This window comes from Mirounga leonina, unplaced genomic scaffold (genome assembly GCF_011800145.1).
Source record: "Mirounga leonina isolate KUSES-001 unplaced genomic scaffold, KU_Mleo_1.0 Mir_201, whole genome shotgun sequence".
NCBI lineage: Eukaryota > Metazoa > Chordata > Mammalia > Carnivora > Phocidae > Mirounga > Mirounga leonina.
In genome coordinates, this window is record NW_023270504.1 from 24,319,273 (window position 1) to 24,344,810 (window position 25,538).

At 40.3% G+C, this 25,538-nt stretch overlaps 1 protein-coding gene across 1 annotated transcript; it reads right to left on the minus strand.

Annotated features, from left to right (window-relative positions):
* Nucleotides 1-214: 214 nt before the first annotated feature.
* On the minus strand, nt 215-8,298 carry LOC118025492 (antigen WC1.1-like). Its single transcript, XM_035027891.1, has 2 exons — nt 7,847-8,298; nt 215-1,064 (listed from the first exon to the last, which is right to left on the minus strand). The coding sequence occupies exons 1-2, from the start codon at nt 8,292-8,294 to the stop codon at nt 700-702; spliced, it is 813 nt and encodes a 270-aa protein (XP_034883782.1). The 5' UTR covers nt 8,295-8,298; the 3' UTR covers nt 215-699.
* Between the last annotated feature and the right edge of the window lie 17,240 nt (nt 8,299-25,538).

The following is a 25,538-nucleotide window of genomic DNA, read 5'->3' on the forward strand; positions in this document are numbered from 1 at the left end:
TAATGATCTCTTTGTTGATTTGGGTTGGGGTTACACAGTTACTTACTTACATACTTACATACTTACATACACTTACTACTTACATACTTTCTCTGTAAATAATACTCAGCTATATTTAAATAATAGTGTTAATTTTAAAAGATATCCCTCTTAATATGAAGAGAAATGAAATCAATGAAGAGATGTATCAATATGTATCAATCAATATGAAGAGAAATATCAGTGAAAAGAACCATATTTTATCATGGATTATCTCATTTTTAAAATAATTTTTCCACACTCTCTGCTCTTAGGGACATTTCACTCAAGGAGCAGCCTGAGTACCAGTTAGTCCTTTCCTCTCTCTTACCTGAACAGATCACCGAGGCTGTGTTTCCACGGGTACAAGCAGGAATGCCCAGGGCAGTCACAGGGCAAGTCCACAAAAAAGACTCAGCCCCTGAGCAGTGAAACCGAGCTTCCCAAATCTTATCACCTCCTTCCACAGAGTATGCTCCTTCTGGAGTAGAGACAGCGACTCCACAGCCAAGCTGTTGACAAACAACATTGGCATTGGCCATATTCCAGTGTGAGGCGCAAAGCATTTTCCAGTGTCCAGAAATATGCATCTCCACTTGTCCCTCACACTGAGAGATGCCATTTTTCATGAGCCGGACTTCTGTGTACACTAGTAGGAGAAGACAAGATTTCAGCCAAATCTCATGTCTTTTTTACCCTGGGAGAGTATTGTGGCAAGGTTGAAGTCCCACTCTGCATCTCACCTGAACAGAAAACTTGAACAGCCCCACGGTGGCAAGCACCTCCTGGACAGGACTCACTGTGGCAAAGCCAGAGCTCAGGTTCATGTCCCTTGCACTGGAATTCTTTAGGCCAGACTCTATCTGACTCTCTGAAGGACACATCCCCCAGGAAAGAAACAGCTTTGCCACACCCTAGCTCTGCACATATGACCTGGGCGGTGAGTAATGTAAAGTTCCCATCGGACAATGGAACCCAGTCTTTTCCAGAATGCACTTCTACCTGCCCTAAGCAGGGTCCATCCCCTCCAGCTAGACGCACAAATCCTAAAAGAAAAAAGAAAACCAAACCAATTAAGTGTTCATGATTCTTGCTTGGCAGTTAGAAGTGACATGTCAGGGACAATGATATATGACCATGACATGTCATAATAAAAGTTTTCTTTTCCCAGCCATTGGGAATGAGGAGAGGACTTAATAGTTGGTGTCAGAATGGGACCTCCATGAGTCAGTTTCTGAAGACAGATTATTTGGAGTAGCTGAATACTAGGAAAATATATTTTGGGGTTGGTTAGAGAAGTGAATTCCTCATCTGAGCCCAAGGAAACTGCATAATATGTAGGCATTCAAACTTGAGTACAGAAGTATGAAGAACAAAACCAAACCAGAGAGATATGGGCTATAAGATGGTAGAGATCTATCAGCCAGACAAGGTTAGAAAGTCACCCTGAGACTTGTGGGGCTCAAATTCTGGTCAGCTTTCTTTCCCAGGAGACAACCCTCAAGTGACTGAAGATAGGGAAAACCATGAGGTCTGTATCCATGAATGCATGACAGCCTATAGACAGACTCAATATTTGAAATATAGACATTATAACCAATCCATAATTGTGAGTACAAATTTTATCTGTCTGATAATTTTTTATGGCAAAATATTCCATGAACTTCTTATGTTACCTAAGTGGGAAAGAAGATGAATCTGGATGTTAAGAAAGCTCAGAGAGTCGGGAGAGGAAGGGCGTGGTTCGAGCTGTTTCTCTTGAAACCCTAGGATATGAAAATAGCCTCCTTCCAATCCATGAACACAAGATAACTTTTCCATTTATTTGTATATTCTTTCGTTTTCTTCATCAATGTTTTACTTTTTTTTAATTTTTAAAGAGTAAGCATTAAAAACATGCAGAAATTAGACAGATGATTGAATTAGCTGACAAAATCTTTAAACCGTTTATATAAATATACTCAATGAAACATAAAGCAGATTTTTAAAAACTAGAAAAAAGCTAAATGGAACTTCTAAAACTGAAAAATACAATATCTGGAATGAGAAATTATCTAGATTAACTTACAAGAGATTAGACATTGCAGAATAAAAGAATTATAAAGTTAAACAGAGAACAACAGAAGCTTTCTCTCTGAAGCACAAAGAGAGAAGATAGAAAAATCACCTGTGAAAATGCATTTCAAAACTGAATGAAGATAAAAATGTCTAAAAATAGTAACAGATGAAAACGTGGATTTACCCAAAGCTATAAAGACTACTGTAAATGATAAATCTGTGGGTAAATACAAAAAACTTTGTCTCATTTTTAAAATAATAGAATATTTCAGACAAATATAACAGCAATGTGTTATAAGATTTATAATATATTTATAAGTAAAATCTATGACAATAGCACAAATGACAAGAAGAGGGAAATGGAAGTATACCGTGCTAAGGTCTCCCATTATATATTGTGATATAATATTATTTGAAGTTAAAATACGATTAAAGAGTAATAATTTTAACATTATGGTAAATCTAAAAAACATTAGAATTACCACAAAGAATACATTAGATATGATATATCTAATAAACCAACAGAGTAAATAAAATAGAATACTAAAAATACTCAAAGATTAAAATAGGAACAAAGAATACATAAGACAAATAGCAAGTTAGTAGACTTAAACCCAAGCATATCAATAATGACATTAAATTGAAATAATTTAAATACTCCAAATAAAAGCAAGATAATCATACTGAATAGAAGTAGGACACCACTTCAATTATATCTCAATAAAACTAGGGAAAAGGAGTAAGACTCACCATATACTGTCCACAAAAACATATATACATTAAATATAAACACAGAAACAGGGGTGCCTGGGTGGCTCAGTCAGTTAAGCATTTGAGTCTTGATTTTAGCTCACGTCATGATCTCAGGGTCGTGAGATCAAGCCCTGCATCTGGCTCCACACTGAGCATGGGGCCTGCTTGAGATTTTCTCTCCCTCTCCCTCTACCCTTCCCCCCTCTCTTTAAAATAAAATTAATATTAAAAAAATAAATACAGAAACATATTAAAAGTGTCAGAAAAGATAGACCATGCAAGTACTAATCAAAGAAAGCTGTTGTTTTCTATGTTAATATCAGACAAACTAAGACTATAGGGCAAGGAATATATTTAAAAATAAAGAAGAAATATTTCATAATGATAAAATACAAAAGAAATCATGTAATATCAAACTTAGTGGGATACTGCTAAAGCAGTGCTTAGAAGAAAATCTAGAGCCTTGACACTTCCTTAATGCATATATTAGAATACAAAACCCTCTTACACTGTTGGTGGGAATGCAAACTGGTACAGCCATGCTGGAAAACAGTATGGAGGTTCCTCAAAAAGTTAAATATAGAGCTACCTTACGACCCAGCAATTGCACTACTAGGTATTTATCCCAAAGATACAGATGTAGTGAAAAGAAGGGGCACATGCACCCAAATGTTCATAACAGCAATGTCCACAATAGCCAAACTGTGGAAGGAGCTGAGATGCCCTTCAACAGATGAATGGATAAAAAAGATGTGGTTCACATGAGAGACGATGGACTCTGAAAAACAAACTGAGGGTTCTAGAGGGGAGGGGGGTGGGAGGATGGGTTAGCCTGGTGATGGGTATTAAAGAGGGCACACTCTGCATGGAGCACCAGCTGTTATACACAAACAATGAATCATGGAACACTACACCAAAAACTAATGATGTAATGTATGGTGATTAACATAACAATAAAAAATCAACTGCCAAAAAAAAGAAAAAAGAAGATGTGGTTCATATATACAATGGAATATTATTCAGTCATCAGAAAGGATGAATAACTACCATTTGCATCAACATGGATGGAACTGGAGGGGATTATGCTAAGTGAAGTAAGTCAAGCAGAGAAAGACAATTATCATATGGTTTCACTCATATGTGGAACATAAGCAATAGCACGGAGGAGGGGAAGGGAAGGAAAATCAGAAGGTGGAGAAATCAGAGAGGGAGATGAACCATGAGAGACTATGGACCCCAGGAAACAAACTGAGGGTTTCAGAGGGGAGGGGGTTGGGGGGGTGACAGGGTGATGGGTATTAAAGAGGGCATGTGTTGTGATGAGCAGTGGATGTTATACATAACTAATGAATCATTGAACACTACATCAAAAACTATGATGTACTATACAGTGGCTAACAACATAATAAAAAAAGAGGATAGTTTAGCTAAGAAAGTTTAAATAGGGCCACACATAAAAAAATAGAATACAAAAGAAAAATTAAATATAAATATCTAAGATTCCAACTCAAGAATCTACAAAAATAACAGCAAATCATAACCTAAAGAGAAGAATATAAACTAAGAATTCAAATTAATGAAATAGAAAACAATTACAATAAAGAAAATCAACAGGGTTCACTGGTAATTCTTATTTATTTATTTATTTATTTATTTATTTATTTATTTATTTTTAATTTATTTTTTTAAATTTTTTATTCTTATGTTAATCCCCATACATTACATCATTAGTTTTAGATGAAGTGTTCCATGATTCATTGTTTGTGCATAACACCCAGTGCTCCATGCAGAATGTGCCCTCCTCAATACCCACCACCAGGCTAACCCATCCTCCCACTCCCCTCCCCTCTAGAACCCTGTTTGTTTTTCAGAGTCCATCGTCTCTCATGGTTCGTCTACCCCTCCGATTTCCCCCGCTTCATTCTTCCCCTCCCGCTACCTTCTTCTTCTTCTTTTTTTTTTCTTAACATATATTGCATTATTTGTTTCAGAGGTACAGATCTGAGATTCAACAGTCTTGCACAATTCACAGCGCTTCACTGGTGATTCTTTTTAAAAGAATAATAAAACTGATAATGTTCTAGTAGATCTGATCAAGAAAAAATGAGAAAATACACAAATTAACAATATCAGGGATGAAAAGGGGGTTATCATTATGGATCCTATCAATATGTAAAAGATAATAAGATATGAAGAAGTTTTGTTCTAATTTGAAAATTTTATTTATAATAGGATGAGTCCTTGAAAACTAATTACTTAAAAAACACAATTTACCAAAAACTGGTACAAAAAGAAATGGAAAATCTAAGTATTCCTTTATTTGTTAAAGAAATAGAACTCATATTATATTGGGGCACTGGGTGGCTCTGTCAGTTAAGCATCTGCCTTCAGCTCAGGGCTCAGATTGTGGTCCAGGGTCCAGGGATCAAGACCCTTGTGGGGCTCCCTGCTCAGCAGGGAGCCTGCTTCTCCCTCTCCCTCTGCCCTTTCCCCCCTGGCTTCTGCTCGCTCTCTCTCTCATACTCTCTCTCTCTCTCTCTCTCAAATAAATAAATAAAATCTTAAAAAAAAAGAAATAGAACTCATACTATAAAAATTTCCCACAAAGAAAATTGCAAGCTTCAAATACCTGCACTTCCTCGGAGCTCAAAAACAACTCCTGCATCAACACAGAGGAAGAGAGGGAGAGAGGAAATGAGAACAAGAAGTCTAAAACAGAAGCTGTAGTGAATATATGAATTAACATGGATCTTCAGTCCCCAACCTCCCCTCCTGAAGTTAATTGCGTCTTCATCCCCTTCTCATTCTGTACCTCAGTGATGTAGCCCTTCTCAATTTGTGAAGCCCCTCCCCAATCTTCCCCCTCCCCCGAACCCTCTGAAATCCCCTTTTTATTTCAAACAAGCTCCTCTATACTCTTCACAGATCATTTTTTCTACCTCTGGATTTCTGCTAAACACAACACTTTATTTCTAACAATTCTACTAGGAGGCTGAAATTTCTCTTTCATACCCCTTTCCTAAAATCGACAAAAGGAATTCCAAGAATTCAATTTAAATTTAAAATTTTGCAAAAATATGGTTTCCTATTCTTATCAATGTTACATCACCACCACTTTGACTTCCCTTTACATCATTAAAACATGTTCTGGAAAATATAGAACCAGATGGAGAGTAGAAACTGATGACAAAGAGATTAGTCAAAGAAAACTGAAACAGTTCATTAAAATATGAGAATTTAAATTAAAGCAATGGCAATCAGGGAGTAAAAGCCAAAATTAAAGTTTAGATGCCATTCCACTCTCAAACTCTTTCTATCTTTATGTGTACCTTAACTGGAATTAATATCAAAAGCATCAATTTTCTTAAGATAGTAATAGAAGTTCCAACATCACACACTCTATTTTTACTCAGATGCTGATTTATCAAAATAAGGCAGGTCCCCTGTAGTGTTTCCACAAGTTTATCTGCAGTTGATACCATGATTAGGACATTGTGACATTAAGGAATGTTACCTGAAATGCCAGAAAACAAGTTTTCTTAAAAAAAATCCTAACTGAAGGTAGTAAACTCAAATGCCCCTTGAAAATATTTTTTTAAATAATAATAAAGAGGATGGGAGGAAACTTTTGAGATTATAGATAGCTTTATGGCACAGATTGTGCTAATACTTTCACAGATGTATACTTGCCTCCAAACTCATCAAGTTGTATACATTCAATAAATACAGGTATTTTTTTTTGCATCAATCATACCTCAAAAAAATAAATAATTATACTTTTAAGGACCTGAATTAGTATCATCAAAGATCCACTTAAGTTACAATTTGAAAAAATCACTTTTCCAGTGATCTTCATGCAGATCACAAAAATGCTGACTGGCTATACGATCATGCTGTTAGGTTGCTATAGACCTAGTCAAATGTACTCATATCTCCACATTTCTCACCACTCCATCAGATGGGATGGCCCTTTTTTAAGACCCAACAACCTATCTTAGGGAATTCACTGTGATATCTGATAATATCTTCCTCAAGTCAAGCTGTTCTGATGGCATTGGTGACGGACCTTTTCATCAATCATTGTGATAACTACTGAAAACATCTCTGGCAAATACCAACTCCACCCATTCACACTCTAGTTTCATTGTTGTCTCTACTGCCTCCACTTTGGCATATGCCAAATACACTTAGGCAGAATGGAGCACTTCTTATGTGCCCCCTCAGGTTCTCTTGGCCTCACTGCCCTTAGTATTTCCTTTGCTCCTGCTACTATATTGTAAATTTTAAAACTGAATATTTTCCTACTGCCTCAATGTCCTCACGAACAGGCTGTGAGCACACCACCCAGGTGACCAGGTGCACCAATGAGATAAGGCTGACACCTTGCCACCAATGCCCCTTCTTTCCCTGCCCTGACTGTGACCTAGTGACATTCAAATGTTTTTGAATTGTTCAAATGTTTTGTTTGTGTACTCCACCTTGACCCCCAAAATGGTCATTTACCCAAAGGTCTTTCCTCTCTTTCTTGGCTCTCCACCTGCTTGGTTGAGCCTGCTCCCTTGGCACTTCTTCCATGTGACCCCCTTGCAATGTTAATGACTCCATCTCTCTAGGACTTGCAAGTAAAATAAGCTTTGTTTCCCTGAATCTCTCCCATGTCCCCTCTAGTGGTTCTACCTGACTGACCATCTCATGAAAGAAAACAAAATAGTTACCATGATGAAACTTATTTCAGACAGGGACAACCCAGCAGTTGTCCCTGTATGAAACATTTGACCCCACCTTCCTACCTTTTATGACACACCACAGAGATCTGAAGGACCCAGTGATCCATAGGTCTCGAGCCTTCACTGTCCAGGGCCAAGCAAGTCCTTATGCTTCCTTGAGCACCTAATACTCTAGGAGTCACTGTGTGACTGGGGTCTTCACCCAAGTATGTGATCCTGTTAGTTATTCTAGGAATGAAACCAAGGCTATTCCTACAGGGCATCCCCTTGACAGATCAGACAGGCCTTACCTGAGCAGACTACTCCAGCATCATAATTATGGGAAAAGTATCGCTTACGGTAGTCTTGAATAGGAGAATGATGACAGTCATTGAGAGTTAATTCTGTCCCTTCACAAACAGTATTAAAAAGCCAAATAGGCCCATTCCCTGATCCAAAATGAGCCCCTCTGGGAGCATTAACAGCATGTCCACATTCCAGCTGTCTGCACACCACATCTGCAGCCTTCATATACCACCTGTAATCATCCACCGTGCCCCAATGTCCTTGGTATTTCACTTCCACTCTCCCCTCACAGCGGTGGCCCCCATTCATCAGCCTTAGCTCCGTAACTGTAAGAGAAACAAAAATACAGAACACAGGACACAGGAAAGATTTTAGGATATTAGTGGTATGCTGGTAAGTATTAAAAAATGAGCTCTCCAGGGGAGGGAAAAAAAAACCTCTCATGTATAGCATTTGTTGATTTCTGTGGTATAAATATTCCCACTGTGGTCAATTTTAAGCTACCAATGTGGCATCACTGAACATGGAGTTAGGAAGAAATGCACACAATTATTTCTCACAAGCAAGTAAGATTCAGCTCCATGAATACCAATGAGGACAAGCCTTCAGATGACTCTAACTGCTGCCTTCCCAGTACACATAAGGCTGGTAGGGGCCCAAATTCTCCCATCTCATTTACAGTTCATGGCCCATGAAGTCAGTGGAGGACTATTCCCATTCCTTCTCTGTCCCATAGGGAACATTCTCATCTAGCTTTGGAAGAAAGGACTGTGGTAAGCAGCCTCTAAAATGTCCTGATTATTCCTACCTCCTGATATTCACACTTTTACATAACCCTCCTAGCACTTGAATGTGGCCTAAACCTAGCAACATTCATCTAACAATGGAATTTGGTAAAAGTGATGCGATGTCACTTAAAAAAATCAAGTTTCAAGATAATTCTGGTTTCTCCTGTTGACCTGTCTTGCTCTCTCACTTGCTTGCTCTGATGAAGCAAGCTGCCATATGGTGAGCTGCATGTGGAGAGACCAACATGACAAGAGCCTGAGGGAGGCCTCTAGTCAAGAGCCAGCAAGGGACTGAGGCTCTCAGTTTAGATAGTCCTCCAGGGGATCAATGCTGCCAATAACCAGGTAAATAAGCTTGGATGGTATTCAGTCCCATTTGAACCTTAAGATAATTGCAATCTTGTGAGAGATCATGAATCAGGGGACCCAGATAAGCCATGCCCAGATTCCTGGTCCCCAGAAACTATGAGATACTAGATAGTTGTTTTAAGCTGCTGAGTTTGGCAGTAATTTGTTGTACAGAGATCTATTACTAATTTAGGGGTTCTCTGTGTAGTCAGAAAACAGCAAGTTGGACAAGCTAGAGATTTATATAAGGGGCTTAAGTGCTTCATCCAAATAAGACTTCTTCCTAAGTGGCCAATTCTGTGACCTTGGTCCTACTTGGAACTGGGACCTAAATTACCTCTTTCTTGTCATATCAGTTTTTATCCAATGAAATAGGTTCCTGCTCTCCCATCAGGAACAGAGAAGTGGATTTCCTAAGGTCCTAGAACCATCTCCATTAGCTTTGCATTGGGGTTAGCAAAATGAGATTTTTTTTTTCTTATACTATAATCAAAACGTGGTCCCTGGGGTACCTTTCACACCACTCAGGTCTGTACCTGGTTCCATATGCTTCCACTCTGGAAATCAGATGTGGTGCATCAAAAAGATGGGAATGAGGCGCCTGGGTGGCTCAGTTGGTTAAGCGACTGCCTTCAGCTCAGGTCATGATCCCGGGGTCCCAGGATCGAGTCCCGCATCGGGCTCCCTGCTCTGCAGAGAGCCTGCTTCTCCCTCTCCCACTCCCCCTGCTTGTGTTCCCTCTCTCGCTGTGTCTCTCTCTGTCAAATAAATAAATAAAATCTTTAAAAAAAAAAAAAAGATGGGAATGTATCGAACTTGGAAACAATCCTAGTGTGCTAGTCTGCTCAGGCAGGCTGCCATAACAAAATACCATAGACTAGGTGACTTAAACAGAAATTTATTTTCTCACAGTTCTGGAAACTGGAAAGTCCAAGATCAAGGTGCTGGTATGTCAGTTTTCATTCTGAGACCTCTTCTCCTGGCTTGTAAGCCACTGCTGTCTCACTGTGTGTGCTCACGTGGCTTTTACACAGTACGTGTACACAGGGAAAGATGGAGAGAGATCACTCTCTTTCTTTCTCCTCTTATAAGGCCACCAATCCTATTGGATTAGGGCCCCACCATTATGACCTCATTTAGCCTTAATTACCTCCTAAAGACCCTATCTCCAAAGATAGTAAAAATGGGAGCTAGGGCTTCAACATATGAATTTTGAAGGGACACAATTCAATCCATAGCACCTGAAGAGCTACATTCTAGGAAGGAAATAAAGATAAATGGGAAGAAGGTAAAGGAGATAGTAGAAGAAGGGAGACATCCTGTGAAGCTTACTCAGTTTTTTTTTAAAGTCTAAAATTGAGATGAGAGTAAAAGATTGAAATGGGATCCTAAAAGTGCATAAGAAACTATTATTAATAGTCAAATCATCAAAATAATAATAGTAATAATAAAATCATCAAGGGACACCTAGGTGGCTCAGTCAATTGAGCATTCGACTTGAGAGATCAAGCTCCACATCGGGCTCTGTGCTGGGCGTGGAGCCTGCCTAAGAGTCTCTCTCTCCCTCTATCTCTGCCCCTCCCCCCTCAAATAAATAAATCTTTTTAAAATAATAATAATAAAATAATGGATTAAGAGGCAGATCCTGTGCTAAATGCTGTAAACACAGAAATAATTAGACAATATTCTTGTCTTCAGGTAGCTTGTATCTAGTTGGTGACACAAGCAAGCAGATGATTTCATTACTGTGAAAAGTTCCAGGAGACTTTCTTAGGAATAGTAAGCTTGGTTATTTGAATTTATCTTTTCTGCTGAAAATAAATAAAATAAAAAGTGGAATAAAACATACTAAAAATGATCTTAAAAGATTAAATACCTGATAAGATAGGAAGAAAAAATCAGGTCAAATCTGAAGGGAAAATGGGAATTCGTTGGGACACAGGAGCATGGAATGTGCTTTTACCTGACAGCATTAGCTTATTCAAGAAAATGTGTTTAATTTATGGCCTTTGATGGTGAGGAGGCACAAATCAAATCCCAAACCCATACCCACATGAGAACTCTAACAGCAGACAGACTCCACAATAGCTGGGATAATAGTTGAAATAGACGTGCCCTTGTATAAAATTACATTTAAAGTTTGAACCTCTAGATTATCTAGATAATATCAATGTTGCACTTGTATTAAGGTAGCCTACTATTAAAAGTGCCATAAAATCATGGAAAAATTAAAATAAGATCCTCACAGAAGAAACTGCCTTCATGCCAGGCCTCAAATTACTTCTATAAAGAATTTTCATAAATAAAATACTCAGTACATTGTCCAGAATAGACAAATACACAAAGAAACAAAGGTCCATTAACAATAACCAAGAGGGGACGCCTGGGTGGCTCAGTCATTAAGCATCTGCCTTCAGCTCAGGTCATGATCCCAGGGTCCTGGGATCGAGCCCCACATCAGGCTCCCTGCTCAGCGAAGAGTCTGCTTCTCCCTCTGCCTGCAGCTCCCACTGCTTGTGTGCTCTCTCTATCAAATAAATAAATAAAATACTTAAAAAAAAAAAACAATAACCAGGAGAAACTACTGAAACAGGTAGACACTTCTGATATTAGATATATTAGATGTTGGTTATATAAAAAACACATATACTATATTCAAAGAAATAAAAATACACTCTTAAGGATTCTTCAAGGAACTAAAAAAAAAAAAATGCATAGAAAAAACTGTAAAACTCAAAAGAACTTCCATGAATGAAAAATATATTTGTTGAAATTAAAATTTTTTCATCAGATTAAATTCAGGTAAAGAGAATTATTGAAGTGAACAATAAGTTAGAAGAAATTATCTAGAGTGGTGCACAGAGAAACAAAAGAATAAAAAATACAGAAAAGAGGATCAGAGACATAAAGTGGAGCAACTTAAATTAAAATATGAGAAGAAAGAGAGGAGACAGCAACACACACATAGAAAGAAATAAAATTGAGCAGAAGCAATATTTGAAAAATATTGGTTAAGAAATTTCCAGAACTCATGAAAGACACTAATCCTTAAAGTGAATAAACCCAACAAAACTCAAGCAAGCCATATAAAAAGGAATTTATTTATAGACACATCATGGATGTGATAGATATGACTAGTGTTCAGCAATATTTCAAGTTTTCTCTGGGGCACATGGAAATATCAATACTTCCTTGCTTGTTTGAAATTAAGCATGAGTTTGTGATCTGTTTTACTGAACAAAGTATGAGAACAAACGAGTGTAGCACTTTCAGAAAGAAATACATAAAAGCCACTATATGCATCTACCACAGTAAATCTTACAGCCTCATGTTAAAGTAGTGGCATAAGAGAGGGAGGCAGTCAACAACTTAAGAAGTTGAATAATCATAAGCAGAGGCCCTGCCAAACTGAAGAGAATGTGTAGTGTAAGAATAATAAATGTTGTTTATTTAATCTTCTGAAATGTGGATTATTTGTTACTACAATATAACCTAATTATTCTTGTTAAAATGATGAGAAACAGCAGAAAACTGACAAAGAAAAAAATTTTAAGACAGAATTGGTACACATTACCTCCAACTGAGCAACATCTATACTAACATTTAAGTCCCCAAAACAACAAGAGATGCCAGTACAGAGTAGAGAAGCCTTAGATGATCCAAAGGAGAAACAAATTGTCAATCTAAATTTCTATACTCAAGAACACTCTATTTAAGTGACATCACCAAAATGGCAAAGTAGGAGACACCAGACTCCATCCCCCCACCCCACAAAATGATCAATAATTAGATAGCTTTCCATGAACAAAGGCACTCTGGGAAAGCTTGGGAGTCCATCTGAGAAATTTTGGCAACACAAAGACTGCACAATTTGCCAGCATCATCCTATCCCTCAAGCCAATATTGCTCAGTACAAAGAAGAAACTTCTTAGCTAGAAAGAATTTCCTTCCAGGCTTACCTCTGCCTACCCTGGTCCCCAGCCCCCAGCCCCAGAGTCACTCCTGAGGCCCCCAACAGCTCTTGCAGCCACCACAGATGCCCTACAGTTCTTGCCAAGGTCCACATAGTTGTCAAAGCTGTGGACCTCAGCAACCTGACCTGAAGAGACATCATGCTCCCCAGACCCAGTGCTGCCACACACCCCTGCACTTGGCACCCTCCATCACCACACCCAAGTCACAGCATGCTACAGTGTGCCCTCACTCACAGGTGAAGATCTGCTACTTAAAAATCAGTCTATAAAATCTAGAAGAAGTCACTGCTCCTACAAATGCACAGACACCTATGCAGGGCTACAGGGATCAAGAAGAATCAAGGTGAAATGACTCCACCAAAGGAATGCAGTAAACCTCCAGTACATGGTCCAAAAGAAATGGAGATATAGGAATTACCCTACAAAAAATTCAAAATAAGTGTTCTAAAGATGCTCAGAGAACTACAAGAAAACATATATAAACAATATAATAATATTAGGAAAACAATACACAAACAAAATGAGAATTTCAACAAAGAGGTAGAAAACATAAAAAGGAACCAAATGGAGCTGAAGAATACAATTACTGATATGAAGAATTCAATAAAGAGCTTCAATAGCAGAATCAGTGAGTGAAAAGACAAATCAATGGAAATTATCCAATCAGATGAGCAACAGAAAAAGAATAAAAGGAATGAAGAAAGCCTATCAGATTTATAGGACAGCAACAAAAGAAACTATGTACTAATCACCAGAGCCACAGAAGAAGAGAGAAGAGAATGGGTAGAAAGCTTATTTAAAGAAATAATGCCTGAGAAGTTTCCAAAGTAAGGAAGAGATTTAGACATCCAAGTTCATAAAGCTAATAGGTCACCGCAAAATTTCAACCCCAAATCATCTCATCCAAGACAAACTATAATAAAACTTCCTAAAATCAAATATAAGGAGAGAATTTTAAAAGCATCAACATAAAAAAAATTCAATACAAGGAAATCCACATAAGACAATCAGTAGATTTCTTAGCAGAGACCTTGCAAGCCAGGAGAGAATGATATGATATATTCAAAGTGCTAAAAATCAAAAACTTCCAATCAAGAATACTTTACCCAGCATGTTGTCCTTCAGAAATGATGGAAAAATAAAGACTTTTGCTAACAAATAGAAGCTAAGAAAATTCATCACCACTAGACCTGCATTACAAAAAATACACAAAATTAGTTCTTCAAACTGAAATATTTAATTAGTAACATGAGAACATATGAAAATACATAACACACTGGTAAGTATATAGTCAGATTCAGAATACTCTAACACTATAATATGGCAATGTATTAACTACTTAACTCTAGCATAAAGGTTAAAGGATACAACTATTAAAAATAACTATAGCTAAGGGATGCCTGGGTGGCTCAGTCAGTTAAGTGTCTGACTCCTGATTTCAGCTCAAGTCATGATCTGAGGGTTGTGAGATCGAGCCCTACATCAGGCTCTGTGCTGGGTGTGCAGCCTGCTTAAGATTCTCTCTCTTTCTCTCTCTCCCTCACCCCCTTCCCAACTCATGATTGCATGCACTCTGTGTGTGTGTATGTGTGTGTGTCTCTAAAAAAAAAAAGGCAACAAAAAAAATTTTAGCTAAAACAATTTGCTAATGGGTACACGATATAAAATGATGTAAGTTGTAACATCAAAAACATAAAAGGAGAAACTTAAAAGGGTAGAGTTTTTATATGAGATAGAAGTTAAATTGCTATCAGTGTAAAGTAGACTGCTTTACATGAAGGTGTTTTATGTAAGCCTCATGGTAACCACAAAGAGAAAACCTATAGTAGATTCACAAAAGATAAAGAGTCAAGGCATACCACCATGAAAAATCATCAAATTACAAAGGAGGGCAGCAAGAGGAAGAAAGGAACAAGAGAACTATACAACAGCCAGAAAGCAACTAATAAGATGGCATTAATTAAGCCCTACAGATCAATAATTTCTCTAAATGTAAATGGACTGCACTCTCCAATCAAAAGACACAGAGTAGCTGAAAAGATAAAAACAAAAAGACCAGATATATGCTGCCTGCAAGATACTCATCTCAGCTTTAAGTACACACACAGAATGAAAGGGAAAGGATTTAAAAAGATAGTCCATGGAAATGGAAACCAAAAGAAAGCAGGGGTAGCCATACTTGTACAGACAAAATAGACTTTAGTCAAGAGCTGTAAAAGAGACAAATAAGGCCATTATATAATGACAAAGTGGTCAATTCATCAACAATTGTAAATATATGCTTCCAACATTGGAGTACTAAATATATGAAGCAAATACTAACAGATCCAGAGGGAGAAATAGACAACAATAAAATAATAAGTAGAGTTCTGCAATATACCATTCCAAAAACGGGTGGACTATCCATGCAGAAAATCTACAAGGAAACATGGGACTTGAATCATACTTTAAACCAAATGAACCAAAGAGACCGATACAGAAAATTCCATCCAACAGAAGTAGAACATATTCTTCCCAAGCACACATGGAAAATTCTCCAGAATAAATCACATGTTAGGCAACAAAACAACTCAACAAATTTAAGAAGACTAAAATCATAGCAACTATCTCTTTCAATCACAATTGTATATAACTAAAAATCAACAAAAGAAAGCAAGCTGGAAAATTTACAATAATGTGGACATTAAGCAACACAGTTTTAAATAACTAATGAGTCAAAGAAGAACTCAAAAGGAATTCAAAAAAATATCTTGAAACAAATAAAAATGGAAACACAACATATTAAAACCTATGGAATACTAAAGCAGTTCTAGGAAAGACGTTTATAGCAATAAATGCTTATGTTACAAAAAATAAAGATCTCAAATTGAAAACCTAACCTTATACCTCAAGTAACTAAGCCAAAGTTAGCAGCAGAAGGAAGGAAATAACAAAGATCAGAGCAAAAATAAATGAAATACAGATCAGATAAATGAGAAAAAATTAAGTAAAATAAGTAAAATAAGACCTTTATCTTTACCTGAAAAGATAAAACTGACAAAACTTTAACTAAGAAAACAGAAGACATGAATAAATAAAATTATAAATGAAAGAGGAGACATTACAACTGAAACCATATTTAGACTTATGTTCTGGGAACATAAAAAGAATGCTTGCTTTGGTGAAATGTTCTTGCAACCTAAGTTACTACTGAAGAAATTCCCTATAGTTTTCCTAGTAAGCAGAGGGGGCCTTATATGAGAACACTCATTGTCTCTCACCTTCATGGGACCAAAACCTCTATCTGCACCTCAGTCATCAAGACTCTTCACTAGCATCTGGCCAACACTCATGGAGCAGAAACTTGGAGGGATGGGTCTTCCTGAGGAGAATCATGGAAGGACAGAGACTGAGCTCTAGGAGGAAGACAATGAGCACTGACAGCACTCCAAGCTGTAAGCAATCTCAGCCTGGACTGGCACCCAAATCTGAAAGAGCTGCCTCCTCTAGGCTTAAGGCAAGGGTTTTTGCAGCCTATCCCTGATGCCTGCAGTCCTCTGAATCCAAGCCTCAGTGGAAACCAACTTTCAGAGAGGGATAGAAGAATGCAGGAGAGAGAAAATGTACCCTCCAGAATTCAGAACGGACCAGTCCAGGACCCCGGTAAGTCAGGAAATGATTCACAAGGACTTAATATAACTATGCTGGGCATCAGTTAATCTCTATTAGCAAAGGGCCTCCTGTCATGGCTGCAGGTGCCTCTGCTCTACAACAGACACTTGGTAGGAATAGGCGAGGCCTGGAGGCAAAGCCTCTCCCACAACCCAGTGCGGGGCAAACACCACAGTCAAGCAGAGAGAAGGCCGTGGGACTGAAGGAGAGGAGCCAGAGAGGAGAGGCAGGTGTGAGATTATCTACGATCTGGTAACATACGGGACATGGCACTCCCAACACTGTGGGCACCGTGTGCTTCACAGAGCAACCGACTCAGTCACTTCTCAGCAGCCCTGTTCCTCCCGCACAGACAGCTCTCACACGCTCCTCATACTCCCCTCATACTCACTCTACACGCACACACACAAGCACATAGCCTACGGTCACATAAACATATAAAACATAGAAACCCTGAGGGGTGGTCCTCTGCAAAGTGGACAGTCGCAGTGTGCAAGGAGCAGCCCAGGGACACAGCTGAGGTCTATCACTGGTCCTTCCCACACACAGGGAGCCACCGGGACTAACCAAACACTCCCTGAAAACAAGGAAGACTTTGAATCGGACTGTCACTGACCCATCTCAGTCTGGGTTCAATATCATCGCTCTGCAAAATCTGCCACTATGACCAGTTGACACCCCAGAGGAGAAGACCCAGTATTCACAGTCAGTGTGGTTCCTTTTTGGTCAAAAACACATGGTTTACACTGAGGCTTTGGTTCCCTGTCTCCAGAAAACTTTCCCTTCACCCCTTACTGTTGATCCCAGGAAACTCACTTTGAGCAGCCACCATGGTGCTGAGGAGGAAACAGAGTCCCTGAAGAGAAAGATTCAAAGTCATCCTGACTCCCATGTCTTCAAGGTCCCAGTCCCAGCTGCAAAATAACCCTGCAAGGAGGTATCAGGACATCAGCAAAGGTCTACAGTAATGGGAGGGGAGAATATAAACACATCCTCTGACATCTCCCTACTGAGAGCCAATAGAGACACACTTTACCATCTAAGATGCGATCGGAGACTTCATCCGCCACTTTCTGAAGCTCAAACACCAATTAGATTCTGAATCTCAAAAATCTCCTTATATGAACAACATGGCCTTTTGACATCATGTTTCCTTAGGTCTCTGAGAACCAGGACCGCATCATGGGGGCTGAAGTAGAAACGTTACATCAAAAAGCATGAGTGGCTTTCTCTCCCCTAAGGGTCCTGGCAGCTGGTGGCAGACTGAGATCTTTGAGGGTCAGGTTGCTGCGATCAGTCACCATTTGGCCCGGGAGAGGAAATTTTTGGTGCAATCGAGCATTGTTCTTCCCTGTGACTTAGCTCATGGCTGCAACAGAGAACCACAAGGAGGTTTGACGCACAAGAATAATTATCAGATAAGCCATCAGAAAATGAGGACCAGCAGCATAGAAATTCACAGGTGAATGTGGAGGGGTGAGGTAGGAATCAAGTGGAGCAGGTGTGATTATTGGCCTTTCTTCCCTTCTCAGAACGATCTGGAGACGGGGGACCTGGAGTACGAGGGCTTCAAAATAACAAGGAGCTTTGATAGAATCTAACTTTTCGCCTTCAGGGATCTTTGTTAGCCTTTAAAACCACTCATGCCTACACATGTCAGCTGGGGCTAAATTCTCCTTTACCGGGATGAGAAGGGGCTATAATCTACAGTTTATTTACATACCCAAATTTCTAGAGAGCCGGGCTAGTGCCCAGGGCTCAGAGCCCATGGCCTCTCTGTCCCCTGCAACCCCTTCCTCATTCCAAACCAGTCCTTGGGCATCCCTCACTTCCCATCCGCTCTAGCCAAATGACTGATTCACTTGCACCAGTTTTCTTCCTGCATTCCCAGCCCCAACCCCCACCCCCACCCCGCCACCACCATCGCAACTCTTTTGGAATCTCTCTAAATTCCTAGTTTGCTGTAGCGTGAAGTTGAACCCTGAATCCATCTTATCCTTGCTATCCCTAATACACAGATTCACTCTTTTCATTTTTAATGGTTTTACTGTTAGTCACACCAGAAAAAGAAACAAGGGGAGACAGAACCAACAAGCACTCAGAAGGTATGAGTGCTCCCTGAGGTAAAATTTGTGAGTTACTGGGCATCATGCATAACACACCATTAGCATTTATTAACATCCTCTCTACATCATCACATATAAACACTGTGCCACAGGCTCGAAATAAAACAATGAGCAGGTCAGACACTATCCCTGCGCTCATGGGGTTCACGGTCTAGCTGGTGGCCGAAGATGTTAAACAGACTAAGCACGTATGAAACTGTTTCACAATAGATATGAAAAGTCTATAATGAAAAAATCCTGTGAGTAAGGAGAGGTTACAACATGGAGGCTGTGGGGGAAGCCGACTCTCGCCAGGGGAAGTTTCTCTTTGGAAGCGATATTTCAGCTGATACAAATGAAGGAGCTGGAGTTTGCCGGGAAAGTAAAGTCCCCCAACTCAAGCCTCATGACCCCTCCCTAGACCCTGCCATTGCTGGTAACCACTCCCTTCCAGATTCAAATTGTTTGCATACCGAAATTCTGTTCTTCTAGTTCTTGGTCTTAGTTCAACCACACGTCCTTCACCTCAACCCCTCTCCTCCCTTCAATCTCTTGCTCTACCTGAGATAAAATGAACTAAGAGTTTGAGAAAGAATTAAAAATTAGATCACCAAGAGGTGTATTTGAATTGACTGGGGCATAAAGATGTAGAGCCAGGCCCCAGGGGGCTCAGAGTTTGAAAGAACTAACCTGATATTATTGAATTTGTGGGGAACGGTGAACCAGAGCAAGAGGGACAATGACACTACCATTTTCTTCAAATGTGTAAAATGCCACAAGCAGCGAGGCTACTTAACTGGCCCTGCTATGTTCATGTTCTTATTGTGAAACATGACTTCCCATAGAGCAATGCTTCGGTGCAGTCACAGGAGTGAAGAATCAGGAAGCTCCAGCCAGTAGGAGCCTAAAGTTTGGGAGAAAAACATGAAACTCTCAGGTTGAGGCAGAAACTACTAGAGAGGACAAAGACAGCTGTAAAATCTGTACAGTCTCTCTAGAATAAAAAAATAGATAACCGATGGGAATCTGTCTGATGGAAGAAGAATTGCAAACTAGTCTCTACAACGTGCAGATTCACAGCAGAATGAACTCAGTCAAGCTGACCTACAGATATTACTTATTGTCAATAGGTACCACTATTTTTTTTAAAGATTTTATTTATTTATTTGAGAGAGAAAGAGAGAAACAGCATGAGAGGGGAGAGGGTCAGAGGGAGAAGCAGGCTCCCCGCTGAGCCGGGAGCCCGATGTGGGACTCGATCCCAGGACCCTGGGATCATGACCCGAGCCGAAGGCAGATGCTTAACCATCTGAGCCACCCAGGCGCCCAATAGGTACCACTATTAAGAGAATCCATGCCTTCATCCACCTGGCAGGCATCAAAGCAAAAGAAAAGGAAGCTTCCGATCAAGCAGGGTTTCAAATTCACTGCTTCTCTTCCCTTCGGCATTATTTGATGTGAGTTCAAAATCACACAGGATCCTTGCACCCCAGCCAACATGTTGACAACTCCACCCTCTTGCTCCAGCTCACACTCCATTGATAATTTTGTCCTCCCTGTCACCCACAGAGCATGAGTGGCACCCTAATACTGTACCGACTCTGTTCAAAGAGTCCTCTTAACATCAGACCCAAGGTTCATCAGCTCAGTACCCCCGACACAAGCAGCTGCGAACCTCGGGCCCATTGCTGGTTCTCTCATGTGTCAGTATCTGGCGGTGAACGCAGGGGTCAGCCTACATCCTCTGGGATTAAACAGTTACTTCCTGTGCCACCGGTTCTAGCTGGATCCCTCCTCAACACTCCGCTGCTCCCCACAGGGGCCTCCCAATCCTTACTAATTGGTGTTAACCGCTATTAATCCAGAAGCCACTGAGCCAGGCCTGCAGGGGCTCATGGTCAAGCCTGGATCAAAGGCAGAAAGACCCATGGGCAGTCAGGCAGCAGTCCTAGCCTTTCCTCTCCTGCTGGCCCACTGAGTTAGGGTGGGCCCTAACACCTTCACTGCCACTGAGCATAGAAACTCCCAATTACTCACTTCCATGTTCAACCATTTTTCCTTGGCAGCCATTTTCTCTACAGTCAATCAGGAGAGGAATACAGTAAGGCTACGACATCAGGTTTAGTGGTAAATGTGAAACTTCTCAGGACTTTGTAAATATTCCTGTTCAGGGTCAGTTCACATCCTGACCACATCCAGATGGGATATGGATGGTCCACACGGCCCTCAGAACATTCTGCTCCTCACCTACTTCTGTCGAGTAGATGGCACCGGGTTAGGCGCATTTCCCATTTGGTTCTTGAAGGGATTGAGTTCTAGAACAGGAGCAGAGAGGCCTTGAGCTGAGAGGAAATGATTCTGGTCTTGGGGACAAGAGGGATGAATAAGCACTGCTGCTGCTAACACTTGTAGCGAAGGGAGAAGATAATGTATTAAATCATTGTCTGATTACTCCTCTCAGTGAAATAGAAGACAAAACTACTAGAAGGAAGGAAGTGGTTTGTAAAAGGTTTAGAGAGAGAAGCAAGTTTTCAATTGCACCTGATGAGCATTGCATTATTATTATTATTCAAATTGCATTATTTCATTTATCTGTTAGAACACTGAGCTTCCAGAGTTCGAAACCCAGAAACCCACCTGTTGACAAAACAAATACAAAATTTATTGAAAAAGGCCTGAAGCAGTTCACTGAGCTATTGAACCAAACGAAGAACCTCTGGGTATGGAAGCTGGGACCAGCCACTGCCCGGAGTCTCAGCATTGACCTCTCAGCTGTCCTGTTCTTGCCTCGTTCCATTCTTTTCTACTGCAGACCAACTCTATCCCGTTCTTACCCCAAGAGGCAAAGGGGTCTCTCCTTCTAGCTGCAGTTTGACAAACCCAAAAGAGGACACTGGATGGCCTGGCTTAGTCTTATGCCCATCCTGGACCAGGAGCTATGTTCAGAAGGATGAGCTACTGTCTCTGGCTCAGCCTGCATCAGGTGCTCAGGGTTTGGTGTGTTTCCAAAAGTTAAGAGGAGTAAGAAAAGACAAAGGGATGGATGGGGGCATGCTGTGCACAATAAAATGCCAAAGTTCCTCTTTTGGGTTCTTGGACTCAATTCTAACAGGGGGTTGTGGAGGGGAGGGCTTCCCACATAACACCAAGCAATTCTCCAACACAAGCAGGGTGTCTAAGAATTCAACTCAATTCTGACACTATCTACAGGTTAAGTAAGGGTTCTGTCCTACAAGACTGTCCCCGACACACACACACACACACACACACACACACCACTCAGGTGCTGGTCCCAAGCCTAGGATGTTACCTGTGCTCCTGACAGACCAGCTACAGATGGGAGGTTTGCAGGACCTCCTCCCCAGGTTTGTTTAATTAGCTAGAGCAGCTCACAGAACTCAGAGAAACATTTTACTTACTAGACCAGTTTATTACAAAAGCATACAACTCAGGAACAGCCAGGTGGAAGAGAGGCATGGGGCAAGCTATGGGGGAGGGAGGCAGAGCTTCCAGGCCTTCTCCAGATAGGCCACTCTCCATGTGTTCACCAGCCCAGAAGCTCTCTGAACCCCCAGTCCTTTTGAGTTTGTAAAACTGGGTTCTCAAAATATGGTCCATCCATGGTCCATCCATGGAGTTTGAGTAAGGGAAAACTTACTAAAATGCACTTGGGAGATTCAGCAGGCGGAGCGTTCATGCCCTACCACTAGTCGTCAACTGTAGACCCAACAGGAAGAACAGCCCTTACACTTGGATATTACTTTACTATCCCAACAGGAAGAAGGAAAGTTTCCTCCTCCCCCAGCAACAGCCCAGCCAATGAGAGACGGTCACAGTTCAGCCAATGAAAAGCCACTATACTTAGAACGCCCAGTTTACTTCAGTGGACCTTTTGTTAATAACACCCTCCCAACGTCCCACTTCCCTCTGTAAAAGAGCATTCCTCTTCTTTGTTTGGCAAACTTGCCTATGGTTTTGCCTTAGATTCCTTGTCCCAGATTACAAGTCACTGTTATTCCTGAATAAACCATCTTTTGCTAGTAAGATAACTGGAAGTTTTGTTTCTTTAAGGTTAACAGGTTCTATGGAGACTTCATTACATAGTCATGATTGATTATATCATTGGCCATTGGTGATTGATTCAACCTCCAGCTCCTCTCCTCCCCAGATGTCAGGGGATGGAACTGAAAGTTCCAACCTTCTAAACATAATGGTTGTCTCCACTGGAAACCAGCTCCCATCCTTAGGTGCTCTTCCAAACTCACCTCCTTAACATAACAAAAGATGCCTTTATCACTTTATATCACTTATCCCAAGGGTTGTGGGAGCTGTGAGCCTGAAACTGTAGATGAAAAACAAATATATATGAAAACTATATATTTGGTCATCTGAATGATGAAATATGTATTTCTTATAAATCAAATCTAATGGAATAAATCAGTTACCTAATGGAAATGTTGAATGAATCCTGGTAAAGACCATGTTGTTAAGAAAGATTAGTCAGCCATGAACATAAATGGAACATCGAGCAAACACAACTGATGAAGAAATGAAAATTTTTTTACTTGACTCATTTCTTTTTTTTTATTATTCTTATGTTAATCCCCATACATTACATCATTAGTTTTAGATGTAGTGTCCCATGATTCATTGCTTGTGCATAACACCCAGTGCTCCATGCAGAAGGTGCCCTCCTCAATACCCACCACCAGGCTAACCCATCCTCCCACCCCCCTCCCCTCTAGAACCCTCAGTTTGTTTTTCAGAGTCCATCGTCTCTCATGGTTCGTCTACCCCTCCGATTTCCCCGGCTTCATTCTTCCCCTCCTGCTACCTTCTTCTTCTTCTTCCTTTTTTTTTTCTTAACATATTTTGCATTATTTGTTTCAGAGGTACAGATCTGAGAGTCAACAGTCTTGCACAATTCACAGTGCTTACCAGAGCACATACCCTCCCCAGTGTCTATCACCCAGTCACCCCATCCCTCCCACCCCAACCCCCACTCCAGCAACCCTACTTGACTCATTTCTTAAAATTAATTCAGAAGGAAAGTTTTCCCAGCTCCCATGGCCGATCCCAGGAATTCTCACTACTAAATAATGGACAGTCCAAGGTCACTTTAAGTCACAAAACACAGGCTCAGAGCAGTAATTAGACCGTATCCAGGCATAACTCCCCTTAGACTCAATCCAGAGGATCTTGCACTTTATAGAACACTGCTCTGGCTGTACCCTAGCCAGCCCCTTTCTGCAGGGAGGAGTGTCCAGGGGCTAAGTGAATATCCCCACCAAGACAGAGTCCATGCCATCCCCTACTAGACCACCTCTGGGTTCTCAGAACCAGGAATTCCCTGCATCAACCTCTTCCCAACACATCCGCCCAAGAGTGGACAAAGAGTAAGCAACCCTGGCCCTGAGAAGGCCTGGTGTTTGCAGTGGAAGTAGGGGAGCAATTTAGACCAGGGCTCCTCAAAATATGGTCCATCCATGGGCTTTATCAGTATCACCTGGGAGTTGGTTAGAAATGAAAATTCACAGGCCACACCCAGACCTACTAAATCAGAATCTGGTTGTCACAAACTTTCCAGGTTATTCTTATGCACATCAAGATTTGAGAAGCCCCAGGTTATATGGAGCAAGACATACAGGCTGGACTGAACATACTTGCTCACAAGCCAGGCCCCTTGCTGTGTGGACATGTGGGAATTAGAAGAGCAGGAGGACAGGCCTCAGGCTGGCTCTCCGCACAAGGCCATGTTCTAAACCTAGCTTTCCAGCCTCAGACTTCTCTGAGGGTTTAGGAAACCCCAGTACATTTTGGGCAAAAGATGCCTGCCCTGGACTGAGGAAAAATATCTAGCTTCAGCACTGAGGCACAAATGGTGTCCAAATCCTCCTTCAAAAAATCCTCCTCTCTTGACACTGTGATCTCTTTCATATCCATAATCTGCTTAATGGGGCCAAATGCCATGGAACCAAATCTAATATATTACCTTTGCAAAGTCTGTATTACCTGTCTGACTTCAGAATTTCAGATCTATTATATTTTGATGTCTTGGTGGCAATTTCAGTTTTAACATTCTACTCCAGAAGCATAAGAAAGCTGTCAAAAACAGAGAGTGGCTATGCCTATGCAGGGTTTATTGAAGCCAGAGGATGCCCTTAATGGCCAATATGATGGTCTGGTCTCCTGAAAGGCATCTGACACTGTCTTGTTGGAATGGAAGTGCCACCCATCTTTGTTGAAAAGATGGGTTTGTCAGCTTGCAGAGCTTGAGGCCATTAAAGCTTCCAACTAAATATCTACCTTCCCCTGTTCATTAACCAGGTTTTTCAATTTTCTCGTACCAACCCCTCTCCCACCCCGGGGTTACAGTCAGAAGATGCTTTGGTCATATTCAGGTAACATCAGGCCAATCTGACAGTTGCATTTCCCAGTGTAAATTAATAAAAATTGTATTCTGACTTAAATTTAAATTTTTTTCTGAAAACTCACAGTCAGTAGACATATAACAGTTAGCTCTCTTAATGGTAATAATTTATCAATAATTACCAGCAAGGAAAAGGAAGAAAAGAACAAGGATAAGGAGGAAGGTGGAAAAGAAAATTCCACATATTCATTTTCGTCTAATTAATGTTATCATAAAAATCTTCTCACATAAATTTGTCCATATCCCAGGTTATTTACCTGTAATAATACCCAGAAAGGGAATTATTATTATTATTATTATTATTATTATTATATTTGTAGAAAAGCAATTTATTATTAGTTAAATGATAAAAATATTGTTTCTTACCATATTGCCATTGAAGTACTGGAAATCCTTCCATT

Bases quoted from the DNA above. Each gene is read 5' to 3' on its own strand.
- LOC118025492 (XM_035027891.1), bottom strand. From the start codon at position 8,294: ATGCTATACATGAGAGGTTTTTTTTTCCCTCCCCTGGAGAGCTCATTT. The intron at 1,065-7,846 runs GTAAGGCCTGTC...TTTTTCTTTTAG, and splicing joins TGCTGGAGTAGTCTGCTCAG to GATTTGTGCGTCTAGCTGGA.